We start from the raw sequence: 17,832 nt of genomic DNA on the forward strand, positions 1-17,832 counted from the left end.
CAGCCTTGGTGAGCATAAAATAATTTTTTTCAGCTAAAAAGTATTTTATGCAACAACAACAAAAAACAGTAAAAAAACCGTAATTATTCCAAACTTTTGACATCCAGTGTATATAATTCTTAAAATATTAATAATAATAAAAAATTTAATTATATGAAACACTGTGTGTGTGTGTGTGTGTGTGTGTGTGTGTGTGTGTGTGTATTATGATTAATCAGATACATAGGTCTATGTACAGTATGAATGAATTGAATGAAGTGAATTTTTTATATTATAATTAATCAAATGTATATGTGTGTATGGAACACTTACTTTGAGAAGTTGAACTAAACTCTCGGCCAGTGGCTGCACTTTGGGATGCTGTAAGGTGAAATATATATACATATATAATTATATATAATTTATATATATAATTTAACCTTTAAACCTTAAAATTCAGAATTGGTTCTAGGGTTTCTCAAAAGCACCTATGCATTTTATTCACTAGTGAAAGAAGAGGACACAAAAAACAAAGTTTAATTATAACCTATATACCTATATTTTTTTGTTGTTACACTTTGTAATTATTAAGCACTTTTTTCACAAAAGTTGTGTTTTTTAAATGTTTATTTTATAGGACTCTACATGACTACACATTTCAGTTCACTACATGTGCATGTGTCAGTTCATTTAATTTGAAAAAGTGAAATTGTGATTCTTTTCAGATGGACGTGTTTCCTAATCTTTGATGATTAAAAGATATTGATGTGCAGATCCAGTTGATTTACACTCAACAAAACCCTACCTTTCCAGTAGCTCAGTGGTAAGAGCATTGTGTTAACAATGCAAGGTTGTGGGTTCGATCTCAGGAGATTGCACATACCTATGTATAAATGTATAGGATAATGCAATGTAAGTCGCTTTGGATAAAAGCGTCTGCCAAATGCATAAATGTAAATGTAAATGTAAATGTACCTAACCCGCCTACTGTTCAAAACATTAGTTGGCGTCATGCATGCCTGGAACATGCGTGTCTATTTAGTGCAGCATTCCAATGAGATCGAGGACAAAGGAAGAGCTGCCTTTGCAGAGCAATGGAAATGACATATGACGTTAAGGATAAGCACCGTCATACATTCACTAGAAGTATTGCTTCCTGGAAACTATCCTAATTATGTCAATTTACTTGTAAACTATCAGCTTAATGATGCCTTCTAAATCTAAATATATAATACAGGTTTGGTTAATAACTTTCTGTTTAGAGATTTTTTTATTATTATAAATATTTCACAGTCATTCAGATATTTCATTCATTTTGTTTCTATGTGCCCTGTCTAGCTTATCCAAGCTGTTTTCTAAAGATGGAAATGTATGACGAATTACTGTTAAGCTCCAAGCACTTTTAAGGTAGTTCTCTTTGACTCGTGCTATATTCCAGATCTTATAAAGCTGTATAAATCCTTTGCGTGTGGACAATCCTGCAAATGTTCTCAAATCTCCACACATTCAGTGTGCAAATGAGGGGGAGCCCCAGGAAGGAACCATTTGTAAACCCCTGATGTAAATGAACTGATTCACTGTCTGATTCTTTTTCTTAGAAATTTTAAGTTAAATATGTTTTTCTAAGTCATATAATTAAAGGTGTATAATTTTTTTAATGGAATATGTACAGTATCTGTTAAGTTTTAGAGGCCCTGATACACTTCAAGCTAAATCATATAACGAATTACTGTGACGTCATTTCGAACTAAATCAGGCCAAAGTTCTTTTGGAGTTTGTCAGATGTCCGCAAATAAAAACATGAACATAAACTGGAGTGCTGCTTTATATTAAGTTGTAATTCTAATTGAGATTGGCACTGTTTTTGTGTTAGAAAATAGGCAACTTTAAATTATAAATAGCTTATAGCTTGGGAAGTAACTTACCCAAGACAGCTACCCACCACCAAACTACAATAGTACTCAGTGAAGTGAATTCACACTTGCACTGCACTTACTGATGTATACGGTTGCAGGATTTACATCACGTTTCATACGTAGATGCCTTAGGCCTAGAAGATGAAATATAGAAATAGAATTGGCATGCACAGATGATAGACAGTCAAAACTGAGCGAGTGTCGTTACTACAGTCTTTCTTGTACCCTGCATCAAAATCGGATCCAATCATTTCAATCAAGACATCCAAGGTTTTCAATCTAACCTTGGCATCTGGATGTGTTTTGAAATGTTTCAAATATCCTGTAGGATATTTGAAATTGATTTGACATCATAATTTCCTGTGGAGGAGAAAAGGCCTGTGTCTTACATGGTGAGCTCATTCACTTCTAGAACAGAGAAGCCAGATTTGATCTGATGTATATCGTTTTTTATTGATTTGGAAGTTGACCAAAGGCAAGTATAAATTCTTTATTCCAATGATACTTCTTTGAGAGATTGTTTACTGCAGTTAAAAAAAAAAACACACAATAAAATTAAGGAAGATTTCCTGTATGCATTATGCAGATTTCACACGAAAAATGGATACCTTCTGATGCAGGGAACAGGCAAGGCTTTTGATTCCCCTGTTGTGAAATCCATTCTTAAGCCAGTAACTGTGTTTCAGAACATGATAACTGGTTTCTAGCTGGTTCAATATGGTCATTAAGCTAGTCATTAGGTGGTCTAAATTGGTCATTAACTGGTCCAAGATGGTAATAAGCTGGGCTTGCTCATCCATTGCTGGTTCTCTTTAGCTGATCCTATAGTTATTGAGGATGTTCAAGACTATTCGACTAAACAATACTGCTGCTACTAGTCGCCATTGGAAATACTAGTCATTTAAAAAAAAATTTGCACAGTTATGTTTTGTTTAATATTTTTTACACATTTATTTGAGGAAATCTGTTTATAATATTGAGTTTGTACTTATTGGTCATGTATTGCCTATTAATTCAGTTGATTTTAATAGATATGTCTACATTGACTAATTAAACAATGGTCAATATAGTCATTATTGTCAAATTACAGTCAATATAATTGTTGACAGTAGCTATATGACCTGTTTTTCAGCGGCATTCAGTATGGAATTTGACTGTTTGATTCATAGATGAAGTAGCCTATTTGAAATGAATCACTTATACATATATTATATGTTTTTTGACCATTTTCTTGTGGTTTCTGGGACTAGTCGACAAGCCAGTTACAAAATTTCAGTTTAAACATTATAGAAATTAGTTGTGGTGCACATCTCTAGATGTTAGGGCGTCCAAAGTGGTAATTAAGTAGTCCTAGCTAGTCATTACTTGGTCATAAGCTGGTCATGGCTAGTTATTCTTCAAGTTTGTCATTAGCTACTAGTACAAGCTGGTACGTAGATCATCATGGACCAGCAACAAACTGGTTACCAGCTTTTCAAGCTGGTTTTTGGAACATTGCTAGTCAATCAGCTAATGACCACTTTAGACCAGCTAGAAACCAGCTACCATGTTCTAAAATACAACTACCAGCTAACGCTGGATTTTCCAACAAGATCATTATTTTATCTATAAATAATACTATACATGCATGAAAGTGAGTTTTCTTGAGGGGTTAAAGTAGTGAAATCATCATGCAACATCAAAGGATCATGCATCATTTTCATCATGCATGTATATGATGACACTACACAACCAAACATGTCCCAACTAATCCTCATGCTGTTCGTTACAAGCAAGACATTTGTTTGGATAGTTCAACATTAAGGCTTTAAATAGTTAAAGATGTTATACACACACAAAAAATAATACTGTGCATACTTTCATTTCAGAGAGAGAATGTGCTTCAGGCTGTTTACAGTTTGCCTAGTTGATCTAACGCTGGCTTTTACACAGTCATTAAGCAAATTTTCACTGCTATTTTCAACCCGCCTCTCGTATCCTTTACCGGTTAAACTGGCTCCCATCTTGCCAATCCCCTGTACTCACCACATTGAAGCGTATTATCTTGGACTCTGGCCTGGGCTCGTGTGAAGCCCCAATTTCGCGAGTCCCAGCCAATCACAGTCCCGTCCTCACATGTCCTGTGCTCTCCTACGTCGTCCCATATGCGGAAAAGGTAGAGCTCCACCGTAGCCATTTTTACCTTAGGTGAGGCCTCATTTGGTTGGCAACCCAGCAGAAGACGTCCAGAAGGGGGAATTGCTCGGGCAATGGCGGTCCGCTGATATACTTCCGAGCTCCCACCTATTGTCAGGCTGAAGATTTTCTGAGGGGCGTCCCACCGTAGACATATGTGGTACCAGCGACGAGCGGTCAGCTGGACAGTGAACTGGTGGCGGACGCCTAACAGCCAGGCGTACAGGTTGTTTTCATCACCTTGCAGGGCCAGTTCATAGCGGGGTGCGGGGGCCGAGACATAGCTAAATGCAGTCCACCCGCCTGGGGAAAGGACCTTTACGTCCACGCATACAGTCGTTTGAAAGAGCACAGGTATACGACCCTGCCCTTGGAAAGTCCAGTGGTCATCACATGCTTGCAGGACAGCCTTAGCATCCGACATAAAGAAGCCATTTACTTGGGAGAGAGAGAGAGAGATATTTTTTTTTGTAAATATTAGTCATTTTATGTTATTGGTATCAGGCCAATAAGTAAACAGGCTGATGTATTCAATAAATTATAAATTCTAGCCTACCTAATGTTAAATATAAATAAAATAAAATGTTTCTCTGAGCCACTAAGATTTTTTGGTAACACTTTACAATAAGGTTCATTAGTTAACATTAGTTAACTTCATTAGTTAGCATGAACTAATAATGAACTGACCTTATACAGCATTTATAAATCTTTCTTAATATTAATTTCAACATTTACTAATACTTTATTAAAATCCTGTTTACATTAGTTAATGCACTGTGAACTAACATGAACAAACAATGAACAGCTGTATTTTTTATTAACTAACAAAGATACAAATACAGTAACAAATGTACTGCTCATGGTTAGTTCATGTTAATACATTATGTTAACTATTGAACCTTATTGTAAAGTGTTACCGATTTTTTTAATCCATTGCACACATGCAGTTTCCAGTATACATGATGTTTGGTGTCATTTTATCTTCTAATCAGATTCACAAAATATTGACTGATACTGGCCGATATTATATTAATATAATTATTAATCATTGGTTATTGTGTTTGCCAAAATGTTCGTTTCGTGGATCCCTAGAAAATAACAATGTCCATAAGATAAAATTTAGATTTACATTTTATTTAAAATAAATGCAGCTGAGGATAATAAGAGTTATTGATGATATCCCTTAAAAAAAAAAAAAAGACTGATTTTGATTAAAAGACTTCTTTGGAAAAAAGGTGGAGTCATATTTACCATTGTACTGATGTTTGTAGGCAAAATCCAGTCATATAAATAGGCAATAGACAATGGACCTATTTTGCCAGCAAATTTTCGCTGGAATTTTGCTAATGCGACTGCACATTACCATGCACTACACATTGTTCACATTAAGACCTGGAACATGTACTAAGAAAGTAAATGGGGTCAATTGAGTTTAACTTGGTTATTTTTTAAGAGAAAAGGCTGTATGGCCACTAACATTTATATAACCTATTAAGACTCTGCTGCAAATTTATAAAGACAATGTAACCTTTGGTCTTTTCAAGACACTGAAAATATTCTGCTCTGTTAAATCTTCACAAAACTTGCACACCTTCACATAAACTTTTAACTCTAAATCCCTCAGGCCTGTCCAGTTTACTCATCACTTCCCATGTCAGTTTCACAATGCTTGTGTTTGGTGCTTTGACAAGCAAACAACCAGTTAAAACAGGCTGGCCCAGATTTGGCCTGAAAGAAACACCTTTAGCTCCACTGTGTCTTTTCAGTAACACTGAGAGTCACATGTTGATAATGTGTGTGTGCGCATTCCATGAATACTTTTAAAGGTGTGAGGTGCATCAAAATAATACTAGCTGTAGCTGATAACTCTGACTCTATTTAATTATATAGCCTAGATCTACATTCTGTTCTATATTTGTCTTAGGTCACATCTAAATTGTTTGTCTACTGTCAACTTTTTGTAAATCCTTATTTTCAGTGTTATTTCATCAACAAAAAAACGAAACAGATTATACTTAAAACCCTCTCATTTTTGTGTGTCAAATATGGCGTCTAACCTGTTCAGTCTTTACAATACTAAGCTTCTTTTATTCTGACAATGTTTTATCTTATCAGCATCAGTGCTGAGGAATAGCTAGCTAAAAGTACTGACGAAACTAACTAAACAACATTTTTTCATTGTATAGAATAGTTATTAGTAGGGTTTCTCTTTTTTTTATGGTCCCTTTAACACATTCTGTTGACTATAAGTAACGTTGCACCTACATGTCTACTAACTCTCATTAGAATGTTAGTAGATTATTGGTAGGGTTAGGGTTAGAATGAGTTAACATGTACAGTGCAAACTTACTTATAGTCAACACAGAATATTCAAAAGGACAATTAAAGTATACCATTAGTATAGTATGGCCTTTCCAGTCAACATACTTTTTCCAAACAAGCAGTGTAGTGTGAACACCATTACTGTTTTTAATGCTATAGCTAACCGCTTAGTGATGTGAAGGGGTGGAAAAAGCCTTCTATAGGGGAGAGCAGGGTACAACCTAACACTTTTTGACTTTCTCAATTTGTGTAAATTCACTTAGGGCTCAAGAGTATTTATTTCTTCCCACATTAATTTCACACGTCTAGTACATTTATGTAGTTTTGTGTCATTAATACTTTGCGTATACTTTTTTCACCTCATAAAACCTTTCTATGGAACAACTCTAATAAGGATTAGGAATAAATCTGTTTTTCTCTCTACATGGTTTAACAGGAATATAATTGGAATTCTCTAATTTTTTTATAAATCTGGTAATTTTTTATCTTATGAAGAATATGTCCATAATTTCCCTTTACCATTTAAAGAATATAATGCAGTGCTTAAAGCAATTCCTTCTGGTCTAAGTCAATTTGTTAAATGTCATCTAACCTTTCGTAAGAGTGTCACCAAAGAACATGCTTTGATCTTAGATGGTATAAATATATTTAGTAAGAAATGTAATAATAAGCATATTAGACACATTTTTCAGAGTAAAAAATATAATGTTGCTAAAGGCAAATTTTATTGGGCCTCTTTTATTGAACTTATAGACTGGGAGGAAGCCTGGTTGTTACCTCATAAGTATTGTATTTCAAATAAGACTAAGGAAGTTCATTTTAAGATCTTACATAAAATATACCCAGTGAATGATACTTTTGGAAAATATATAGATGTTGACAGTTCTTGCTCATTTTGTGGGAATAAGGATGAAACACTGATCCATTTATTTTTCCAACGTGAAAAAACTCAAAACTTCTGGAATAGGTTATATCTTCATATTGGCAAGCACCTTTATTCTTCCAAATCCTTTCAATTAAAGGATATAATCTGTTACTATAAAGAAGATAAAGCTAGTACTAATTTTTTTCATTTTGTTTGGAAAAATTTTTATTCACAAGCAAAAATTCTCTAAATCGCAGCCTACTTTTCTGCATTTCTTAATTGAAACTGATACATTTCTGAAGTCTCTGAGGTTGATTAAAAACAAGAAAAGTGACAGATTCTTGAAATATTATGATGATATTTTTGATAAAACACTGATGCATAATGTTTCCTCTGTGTATGTCTTTTTTTTTATGTGAAGCTTTACATATACTTGATATAATTTAATTCCAGTAGAAGTTCTATTTGTTCTGTCCTTTATATCTGCTTGTTATCTGATACATATTCAATAAAAATTTTGTATTTTTTTATTTATTTATTTATTTACCAAGCTGTGGCTTGGTGATGCTCACAAGGAAGGTAAATAAAACACCTGTAATGATGGTGATACATTATTTGTTATTAAACATTCACAAACCACTGTTAATTTAACAAGCAAGCATAGATTACTACGTGCATGGTTTGGCCTGACAGAAATAGCGCAAAGTGCGCTCCCTTAATAGTTCTTAAAAAGCTGACATCTCAGTTCATCGCGATCTCACAAAGCTCCATTATTATCAATGAAGCTGACTGCACAATACATCTTTCATAATGTCAACACTTCGTTTTTTATAATCAGGATTTGCCAGCATGCAGAATTCAGCACTGAACAAAAACTCAGTTTTCAGCGGTGAGTGGATTCTATCTTAAATGCATCTCATTGGCCAATGCGTTCAAGAAATCAACACATATGTCTGTGATTGGCTACATTGCTCATCGCTGCAAAAAAGTTATAAATAGAAACTCGTTCTGGCCTGTAAATCGTTTTTATTTAGTTTTGGTTATTCTTGTTGCTTTTGTTCATGCAACATATGAATAACAATTTTATTTTTATTTTTTAGATGTTTTATTTTTTAGGTATTTCTATTTTGCGGGAGTCCCGCGAATCGTTTTATTCTCCCGCAACCCGCACACACACGAGTAGCCTACCTTACGCAAACACATACAACTGTCATGAGATGAGGGGTAAGAGGAAGGAGAGGGGAGAAAGGACAGAGAAGGGAATAGAGAAATCTGGAATGAAGACCATACACCTCTCCTGTAACCTTCCTCTTCTATGCCTGTTTCTCTCGTACGTCTGACACATTAAATAATAAATAAGAGATCTCTTGGCAAAATAACTGTTGTTGCTTCCGTGATTCAACAATAACGGGGAAAAGCGTAATTTTCTAATCTACAGGCTGAATAACCATTAGAAATTATAAGTAGCTTCACTCAAATTCAAAAAGTTAGCTTGACAAGCAGTTTTTAGCTTGACAATCTAGTTTTAAAGTTGCTTCTCCAACTCTGTCATCCATTTCTGACTAAACATTTTGCAGCCTTTCTGTTTTTTCAGCCATTCTCTGTTTTCTCCCAGATGTCTGCTTATACAGTGTAACCGTGGAGGTTCTTCCCCATTTAGCACACTTCTGCACTATTCTGTATCTTGTAGTATATGCAGTGTAGTCATGCAGTGAGTGCACTGCGGCTACCAGCATGATCAACCTGATCTCACGACCAATTCGTAACAATTCAACAAGGTGGTTAATTCGTACAAATTCATACGACCTCACTCGTACGAATTAGTAGGATTTTTGCTAAATCGTACATATTTTACGAATTGCCCAATTCGTATGAATTCATACGAATGACCTACCCCTGACCCCGCCCCTAATCCTACCCATCACGTGGGTTTAGACAAATCGTACAAATTCGTACGAGTGAGGTCGTACGAATTCATACGAATTAGCCACATTTTTATCACTCGTACAAATTCGTACGAATTGGTCGTGAGATAGTGTTGGCATGATGCACGTTTTGAACCGGAAAAAAAAGGATGGAATGTTGCACTTTATTATTATAGCAGAAAGTGGAGTGACTAAACAAAACATACCATTGTGGCGTTACCATGTCATTGTGGGGGGTACAGAGAGCCAAGATAAATATGACATCAAATTCCATTCATAACATGCATTTGAAACTTAATTTCCTGGAAACAGTAAATGTGTGTATGTAATAAAAAAGACCTTCGAAAGAACAGCATTTATTTTGAAAAATAAATATTTTGTAACTTTTTTAGTGTCTTTACTGTCGCTTTTGATCATTTGAATGTGTCCTTGCTGAATAAAAGTATTAATTTCTTAATCTTACTGACATCAAACCTTTAAAAGGTAGTGTATCATTAGGGATTAGGCACTTTTCACCCTCTGGTCTGTGTTGTGTTGGTGGTTTCGCTAGTCTAGAGGAATGAGGCGTGAAATGCTCTAAATCCCTTTGTCTTCACTGTGAACGCTAATAATTAATGCATTAAGGTTAGGACCATCATGCTGTGGGCATCTGGACTCCTCCAAATTATTTCAACCAGTCTTTCTCTTGCTCTCCTTCAGCTAGACGCCCTCTGGGTGTGTGAATTCTCCTGGTAATATTAGTGATCAGATTTCATAATGTGATTAAAATACGCTGCCCCCTAAAAATGTTGCGAGTTTGTCTTCTGCATTGATTGACTCTACTACACAGCTGACTCAGTACTTCCCGTTCACAGTTTACAGCCTCTTTCCATTCTTATTAATCTTTACTGCTTGAAGCAGTTTTATAGACCTGTACGCGAGTGCTGGCAAGCAATTAAGCAAATGCTGTCTTAGGAGGATATTTGGACTTGATGCTCAGCCAAATTTTAGACTCTCTCTATCTCTGTACTTTGCTCATGTATACTGCCCTACAAAGGCAAAACGCCGTAACATCATGTTTGGTCAAAAATGAGTTAGTGTCATTTTTGTGGTATTTGAGACCTCCTTTATCATGTGAATAAATATCGTGAGTCAATTTGATTGTTTTAACGAGAAAATAAAGGGCCATGACAACCGTAACTTCCAAAACCATACGAGAAACCACAGCAGAACGCCGTAACAGTTGTTACGGCTCTTTGCCTTTGTTCCAGCACGCTGAAGTTGAGTTACGGTGTTCTGACTTTGTTTAGCCTGGCATCAAGAGAGATGTTACGGTGCCGCTGTGATGTTACTGTACTCTGGCTTTGTCATACTGTCAAAGTTTGCCGCTCTTTAATCGTCACCAAACCACGTAACATGCACACAATATATCTTTGGCCAGACAAACTGCTCCAAGTATGCAATCAGAAACAAAGCAAGGTGAACAAGCCATACTTAGATGGTATGCAAGCTAATAGGTTGTCATAAATGTTGTTATTTTCGTTCAGGGCGATATTTCAGATCTGTCAGTGACAGCCCGGAGCTAGCTAAATTTAATCTGTGTCACGTAACGTTAAGTTAGCGCTAACGTTGACGCTGACACTCGCCTCACATCAGACGCCGAAAACCAATTATTAAATACACAGGCATCCTACCTTTTCCATGCAATCCGATATAATCCATGGAAGATGCATAATCCATAATCCATAGCAATGCACGTCATCTGCTGTATCCACAACAATCCATACGTGTTTGAGGCTTTGAGCCATATTTCCTTCTTGCAGGTGTTCATGTCAGATCTCACACAAATCCATATAGCACTAAGCTAGTTATCGCTAACGTCCGTACAAAGTAGGCTAACCTAATGGTAAACGTAATTCCGACTTTTTTTCGGTTGACTCTGTCTATATTATCTCAGAATTAAAAAGCAGTAATCCAAGTCGAGTTCGTTGACTGTGCATCTTGAGCAGTTTGGTGGCCCTTAACCCTTTAACTAGCTGTCACCGTCATTTTAATTCAACCTCTAATAAACGCATAAAAAGAGCGCATATGTGCGTTATAGCTGGCAGCCGCATCACAAATCGAGAATCCATAATATTTTTGTTTATATATATTTTTTTTTAAATCTGACTTTTTTTTTTTAGATAATTTAATTGGTGTTTTTTTTTAACTCTTGGTATAAAAACAAACTGAGCTTTCTACCAATCTTTCATTATTTTTCATGTTTATTGCTATTTCAAAATAAAGGCCTAAACACGCCTAATGAATATGAAATATTATTGTTGCAAATTGATAAATTACTGCTCCTCTGTAATTTATTAAAAAAACAAACATTTGTATTCAATTATAATTAAATTATCTTTATTGTGAAAATATTTCTTGCATTTATTCATACTGTACTGTACTGCAAAGTAACTTATCTGTTTACGTTTTACTTATCTGTTTATCTGTAACTGTCATACTGTTTAACGTTGTTAGTGTTGCCGCACTATCCTGATCATTATAGCATTAAATAGGAACAACCAAAGGTCTTCTATATAATTTAAAACACATACCATGATGACTAGACCTTGCTTAGGTGTTCTTATAATGGATGTAAGTATGGGGGACAGCAAGAAAATATTGATTATATGTCAGTTACTGCCTTTTGCCTTTGCACGACTCCTTATTTTTGGCATATGATACAAAGGCAGAGTACAGTAACAGCCAAACAAGGGTCAAAGGTCAAGTTTGAGCTCAAGATTTTTTGCATACAAACATTTCTTCATTATAGCAACTAGTTGTTAAATTTTGGGAGTCCTACCTATAATACTTTTGTCTGGACAAAACACAAACTTTAAAGTCATTTTTCTCAGTTTCACACTCTAGCGAGTTAAGGTCTTTTGCCTTTGCAGGGCAGTATAAATACGGAAACAATACAAACAGCTTAGTATATGTTTACATCACCTGTCAAGATGAAATATAATAATTTTCATATCACCTTTTTCCATTTGTCTCTCCCCTAAATAGCATTTTTTGACTTTCGTAGCCTCATAAGTCCTGTTTTTCTATGTGTTTTCTAACAAATAAAGATTGGAAAAATTGCAGTAGCTATATTGTACTAACCTTGAGGCAGGAGTTGAACCCAAAGACAGAGAAGCCAGATAAAGTGATGTGCAGACTTCTTGTATCGTCCACTCAGGTGCTTGTTGTGCTTGTAAAGCATCCTTCAAAGTAAAACAAAGAAATGCTTTTGTTCAAAGAAAGAAAGGAAAAAGTGTTTTCATCTAACACAATAACAGGGTGTAACTGAGTGAAGCTTATTACTGCTATAAAGCTCTTCCAGTGTGTCAGTGGGCATTGAAATTAAAATGACCCTTATGTTCTGAACACACATTTACGTCATTAAAAGACTCAGAGTCTTTTATTAAAATAATAACAATTTATATATTAGGTTTTGCCGTTTTGTTTAGTTAAATATCCTGTTTCACAGAAGTTCAATGATTTTCACAGACATTCAATGATTTCACTTTTGTTGTGATATGTTTTGACATGTTGACTTTTTAATGCTTTATTTTGAACTTTAACAAGTTGTAATGTATATTATATAAAATCTGAAAGTTTTTGTGTTTGTATATGTTCTGTGTATCCAATATAGATTTTTTTATTTTTTAGTAACATCGGTATTTTAGGTTTATTCTTCATGAAAAAAGCAATGCTGGCTGTATCTTCTGCATTGTAAAAAAATAAATAAATAGGGTAACAGATATATTATATTGTATATTTCTTTAAAGGTCAGTCACAAAAAGATATTCAGGTTGGTAATTAAAGGTGCACTCATGCCCTGTCTAAAATGGTACTTCGGGTAGAAGTTCCCAAAAGTCTGTGGTGATTCACATCTCTATAAAAGGAGATAAAAGCCCAACTTGATTTAAAGATAGAAAAGACAGGAAACGGTAAATGTCTGCGGCTGGTTTACAGTAATAAGACAGACTGAGATATACTGAGAGTGATTGAATGGCTGTGTGGGGATGTTTGAATAAGACGGATGAAATACTCCTGGTTTACTGTCTGGACAAAAGCAGACAGGCATCACTATCTGTGTGCGAGAGGCAGTAATTCTGTCTAATGTAAAGTGGCAGTCAACTTTCAGCAGTCCCTTTCATCAAATCTGTCTGGCTGCTTATTCATTCAGCCACTCTCTTTCTCATGTCCTCTACCTCTATTTTCATTTTTTCTCTCTCTAAACATTAGCATTATAGTAGGCGTAATTTCCAATTTCCAGGTCTAATATACCTGGTTATGCATTAGCTTTCCCATTTACAGTATCTTAATGCAATTGCTCTGTTGCTGTATGCACACATGGAATTATTATGCACTTAGACATGGCTACTTTTGAATAACCGTCAATCAATGATTAAACATCTTTTTTGCCAACATAATGGTATAGTTATGGCGTTCCAGCAGTGACTAACCAGCAAAACCGATGATTTTGGCTTTGTTTAAACTTGTTTCGACACAAACTGTGAATTCGTTTAACATTTTGTGATACAATTCTATGTAGTTAAAAAAGGCAGAGGTTAAGAGGTTGTACCGTGTGCTCATTTAGTAAGCACTTGCATTCAGTAATTGTGATAACATCACAACCTGAGCTCAAATAAAAAAAAACATTTCTCAACATGAAAACAATAAACAGATCAAGTGTTCCCACTCCAATTAGAATCTCAGGATGTATAAAAGGGCCACAGATGAGGTAATTTGCAGTGGAACAATGAAACTGAACAACAAAGAAGAGAGTTGATCAAAGTTCAAGTTATATTCTTTATATACTAATCAGTTTTTGCCTCAGGGTTTTTTTTACACAAATATGTGGTGTGGAATGTTGCAACATTTATTCTATGCATTGCTGTTCATGAGTATCAGGATTTAGAGTTGTTAAAGTGTTAACGTTTGCTGATTTGTGATGGCCAAAGACCCTAAATTGCAAGCTTTTAAGCAGGTTTTTCACAGTCCTGGAAAACCTGGAAATAACAAATAAACATAAATGTGTCTGGATAAGATACAATCTGAAGCGTGTTATTGACATGAACTTCCTTGAAACTCACATGGATGTGTTATTTATTTGCATAAATTTGTTATTCAACATTAAGAAACATCTCTTTGTTTAGACGAGTAATAATAGGAGGGGAAATAACATGATCTATATGCTGTTTTGCCCGTGAAACATTTTGGTTATTGCAAGAGCTCTATGAAAAGCAATGCAAACGAGTAATTTTGAAAACCAGTACGCTTCATGCATAATGGTTCATGTTTATTGTGGATCAGAGAAGGACATTATTAATCAACAGGTTTAGACATTCTTTTATATTTTAAAATCTAGAAGTAAAACAAATCAGATTAAGGAGTCTGTTGGCCAAAGAAGTCAAATTAATACAGTGTGTTATTGTAATTTTTTTGGAATGCAAGCAGGTTAGACAGGATTTAAACGTGCTGATAATCTCCAGATATGTATTTGTTTCTTCAAAGGCAGTGGAAAGAAAATCTGGCCCAGACTTTTGATAATTTCCTGCCAATCTGGGGGGGTGTAGAGCCAAGATAAATATGACATCAAATTCCATTCATAGCTGAAAGAATAGTCTGGAATGCTTCACACCTGTCCCATAACCTCAGAAAAACCCACACATCATATCTATCCATCTATCTATTTATCCGTCTAAGCAAACTATTTGTCTGTCTGTCCAAAACAAAACAGTATAGTGCGGTTGAACTGTATGTAGGCTATAACTGTAGATTTATATAAACTCAGTAATGTCTAAAAGTCTAATTGTTGTCCATTGTCTCATTACCTGTACCAAAGTGACCCTCAATCTCTGCACCGTCAGCTAGCATATCCATTGACCATTTGATATTTAAATTTATACTGATGTATAAGGGACACTGTACAGTATATCTTAAGTAATCTGACGACCATTTTCCAATTTCATTTAATTTCCAATAGTAGAATTGAACAATTGAACTATTCATTCATTTAGTCTCCCAATTAATACGAGTTTATAGAGGATAGTAAATATAAATGTAAAAAAAAAAGCTAAACATTGTTTAAGATAATTTCAGACTGAGTAGCCTACTGACCAGAACATCACTGAACCCGTCAATCAATCACAAAGCGCATGGCTTTCTCCTTCTGACTTTGTTTTACTTCTTTTTGAGCTTAATTTATGAAATAGCATCTAAATACATTCATTTTTTATAGTCTGACTTGTGTAAGACAGCTGCCATGATTTGCTCATGAAGTCTCGCGCTCACCTGGTATTGTCACGCGTGATGCGCCTCGAGACATCCTAAATTCGCGGCACTTTTCCCGCTCTTAACTCCATCCAACCGTATCCGAGTGAATCAAATCCCACTGTTGGTCGACGTGGGCTTCTGTTGTCGAGAAACGAACAGGTAACAAAAAAATAACAAAGCAACGCAGTTTCAAGTGAAGAGAAAGTTAAAAAGACAGCTTCTTTGGTTGAACAAAAAATCTTGTGACACTCCCATTACTGAGAACTTAATGTTTCCAAAAAGAGGACGACACGCCTTCCTCTATTCTACACTGAGTGACTTTTCAGTCACCAACTTCAATACTGACGCTTTTCTATAGTTATGATGACATTATCTGACTTTTCTGTTATTATTATCTGACATTGTTGCTTAAGTAAATTATCTCATTATTACGGTTTTAAATCAACAATTCTAGGTTGTTTTCTCAATTCCATGATCAAATTAATTATGGCTATGAATGAAATTACTTGTATGAGTTAAATAATGTGAGATGATTTGTCTGTTTTTAAAAAGCACTCTTATTGTCTTTTACCATGGTTACTCCAGAAAAGTGATCTGGTGGCAACTGGTTCTTCTTTTAGGCACAGCGGGGACCAGGATGTGGACTCAGACATTTCCTGGACCATCGGCAGCCTGTCAGTGGAGGTAAAACATGACCATCTGTGCATGCCTTGTGTCGGCCCATCAGGGTTCTTCTCACTCTTTCTCAAGGGTCAGACACCCTTGCTGGTGTCTCAGGATTCCTTGTTGCGAGCGATGACAACGTCACACAGACAGCTCAAATATTCCATGACTTAGCTTTTGTCTTTGCATAGTGTGCCTTTCACCTGACTATGTGAAATGCGTCATATGTAAAGACAGAAAGTAATGATGTTTTTAAGCTGGAGAAATTTTATTTTAAAGTGGTAGTTCACCCAAAAAATATTATGTAGGCTACTTGCTCCATGCTGTATCATTTTATTTTCGATATCAAAAGAAAATCTCAGTAGTCTGTATGACATTTATATCTGCATAAGTCGTGATAAGCCACATGACATTTTTTTTTTTTGAAGAAGAAAATAACAAAAATTGTTGCTATGAAATTAGGTTAATGACACAATACAGGTATGTTTAATTTTCATCAATCTGAATGAATCCAATACTATTTTAGATTCTGAAAGTTCTGTTTATGAACCCTAAACTTTGCAATTAGATTCACAAATGCGTTTGCTCCATTGTATCGACTGAGTGGTTACGTGAAGGCTTTTCAGTCCGATTGAGGCATCAATCTGATTACTAGATTATTTGGTTGCAATGTAGCTAATGAGACCAAGGAATATTGGTATATTCCTTATAATTATTGTATTTGTATATAGTTATTTTATTGACCTTTACATTTATTCATTTAGCAGACGCTTTTATCCAAAGCGACTTACAATTGAGGAATACAAGTGATTCATCTAAAGATGCAATAAACACAAGAAGTGCTAATAATACAAAGTTTCAGACATCGCTCAGAATAGTATAAATTAAAATAGGTAGGGATTAAGAATTGTGAGAGCACAGGTGAGGAATGAGGAATTTTTTTCCCCCCAGCAGGATGAAGTTAAGTGCTCACGGAAGAGATGTGAAAATTGTCAGGGATTTGGCTGTCTGGATAGGGTTGGGAAGGTAATTTCACCAGCAAGGAACAGTGAATGAAAACATCCTTGAGACTATGTGCCTCTCTGTGATGGTACCACAAGACTTACAGACCGGAGGCTCCTTGAGGGCACATTTTTAAGAGAGAGTGGAGGTAGGAGGGTGCAGAGCCCATTGTTGTCCTGTAGGCAAACACCAATGTCTCGAAACTGATGCGAGACACAACCGGAAGCCAGTGCAGAGAGATAAACAGCCGTGTGACGTGGGCTCTCTTGGGTTCCTTGAAGACCATTTGAGTCACTGCATTGCGGATCATGATTTGATTGCACATGTTGGAAGTCCAGCCAGAAGAGCATTGCTGTAGTCCAGCCTAAATTACAAGGGGCCTGGATGAAAAGTTGTATTGCACGCTCAGTTAGGAAGGGCCTGATCTTTCTGATGTTGTATGGCATCACACAACTTAATGCATGAAAATGAGGTTGAGTAAATTATTACAGAACTTTCATTTTGCATGAACTACTCTTTAGATAAATATGACATTTTCACGTGAATAGAATGTGATGTGGGTTGGTTGAAAAAACGGACCTTGAAAATGTAGGAAACAATGGTGTTTATGTCTTTGTGGGTGAAAGTGACAGAGACAAATGAAGTACAGAGGAGCACAGAACGGTTTAACATCTATTTCTCTCTCCCCCTCAACTCTCCA

The 17,832-nt window shown here is 35.5% G+C and overlaps 1 protein-coding gene and 1 long non-coding RNA gene across 3 annotated transcripts; both read right to left on the minus strand.

The window, feature by feature from the left end:
* Window positions 1–366: 366 nt before the first annotated feature.
* On the minus strand, window positions 367–15,777 carry LOC309509993 (adhesion G-protein coupled receptor G6-like). Of its 2 annotated transcripts, XR_014210144.1 has the most exons (5): window positions 15,486–15,777; window positions 12,306–12,406; window positions 3,921–4,508; window positions 955–2,029; window positions 367–784 (listed from the first exon to the last, which is right to left on the minus strand). XR_014210144.1 is itself a non-coding variant. In XM_082185013.1 (4 exons), the coding sequence occupies exons 2-4, from the start codon at window positions 12,403–12,405 to the stop codon at window positions 1,941–1,943; spliced, it is 777 nt and encodes a 258-aa protein (XP_082041139.1). In that variant the 5' UTR covers window position 12,406; window positions 15,486–15,777; the 3' UTR covers window positions 367–1,940. The 2 variants fall into 2 exon arrangements, 1 of the variants encoding a protein (XP_082041139.1); XM_082185013.1 differs by having other exon boundaries at window positions 367–2,029.
* LOC309509994 lies at window positions 4,651–6,743 on the minus strand. The gene is made up of 2 exons (XR_014210145.1): window positions 6,432–6,743; window positions 4,651–6,339 (listed from the first exon to the last, which is right to left on the minus strand). It is a non-coding gene; the product is annotated as an uncharacterized lncRNA (long non-coding RNA).
* Window positions 15,778–17,832: the final 2,055 nt, after the last annotated feature.

The sequence above is a fragment of the Leuciscus leuciscus genome, assembly GCF_965113295.1.
Source record: "Leuciscus leuciscus genome assembly, chromosome: 11".
Taxonomy (NCBI): domain Eukaryota; kingdom Metazoa; phylum Chordata; class Actinopteri; order Cypriniformes; family Leuciscidae; genus Leuciscus; species Leuciscus leuciscus.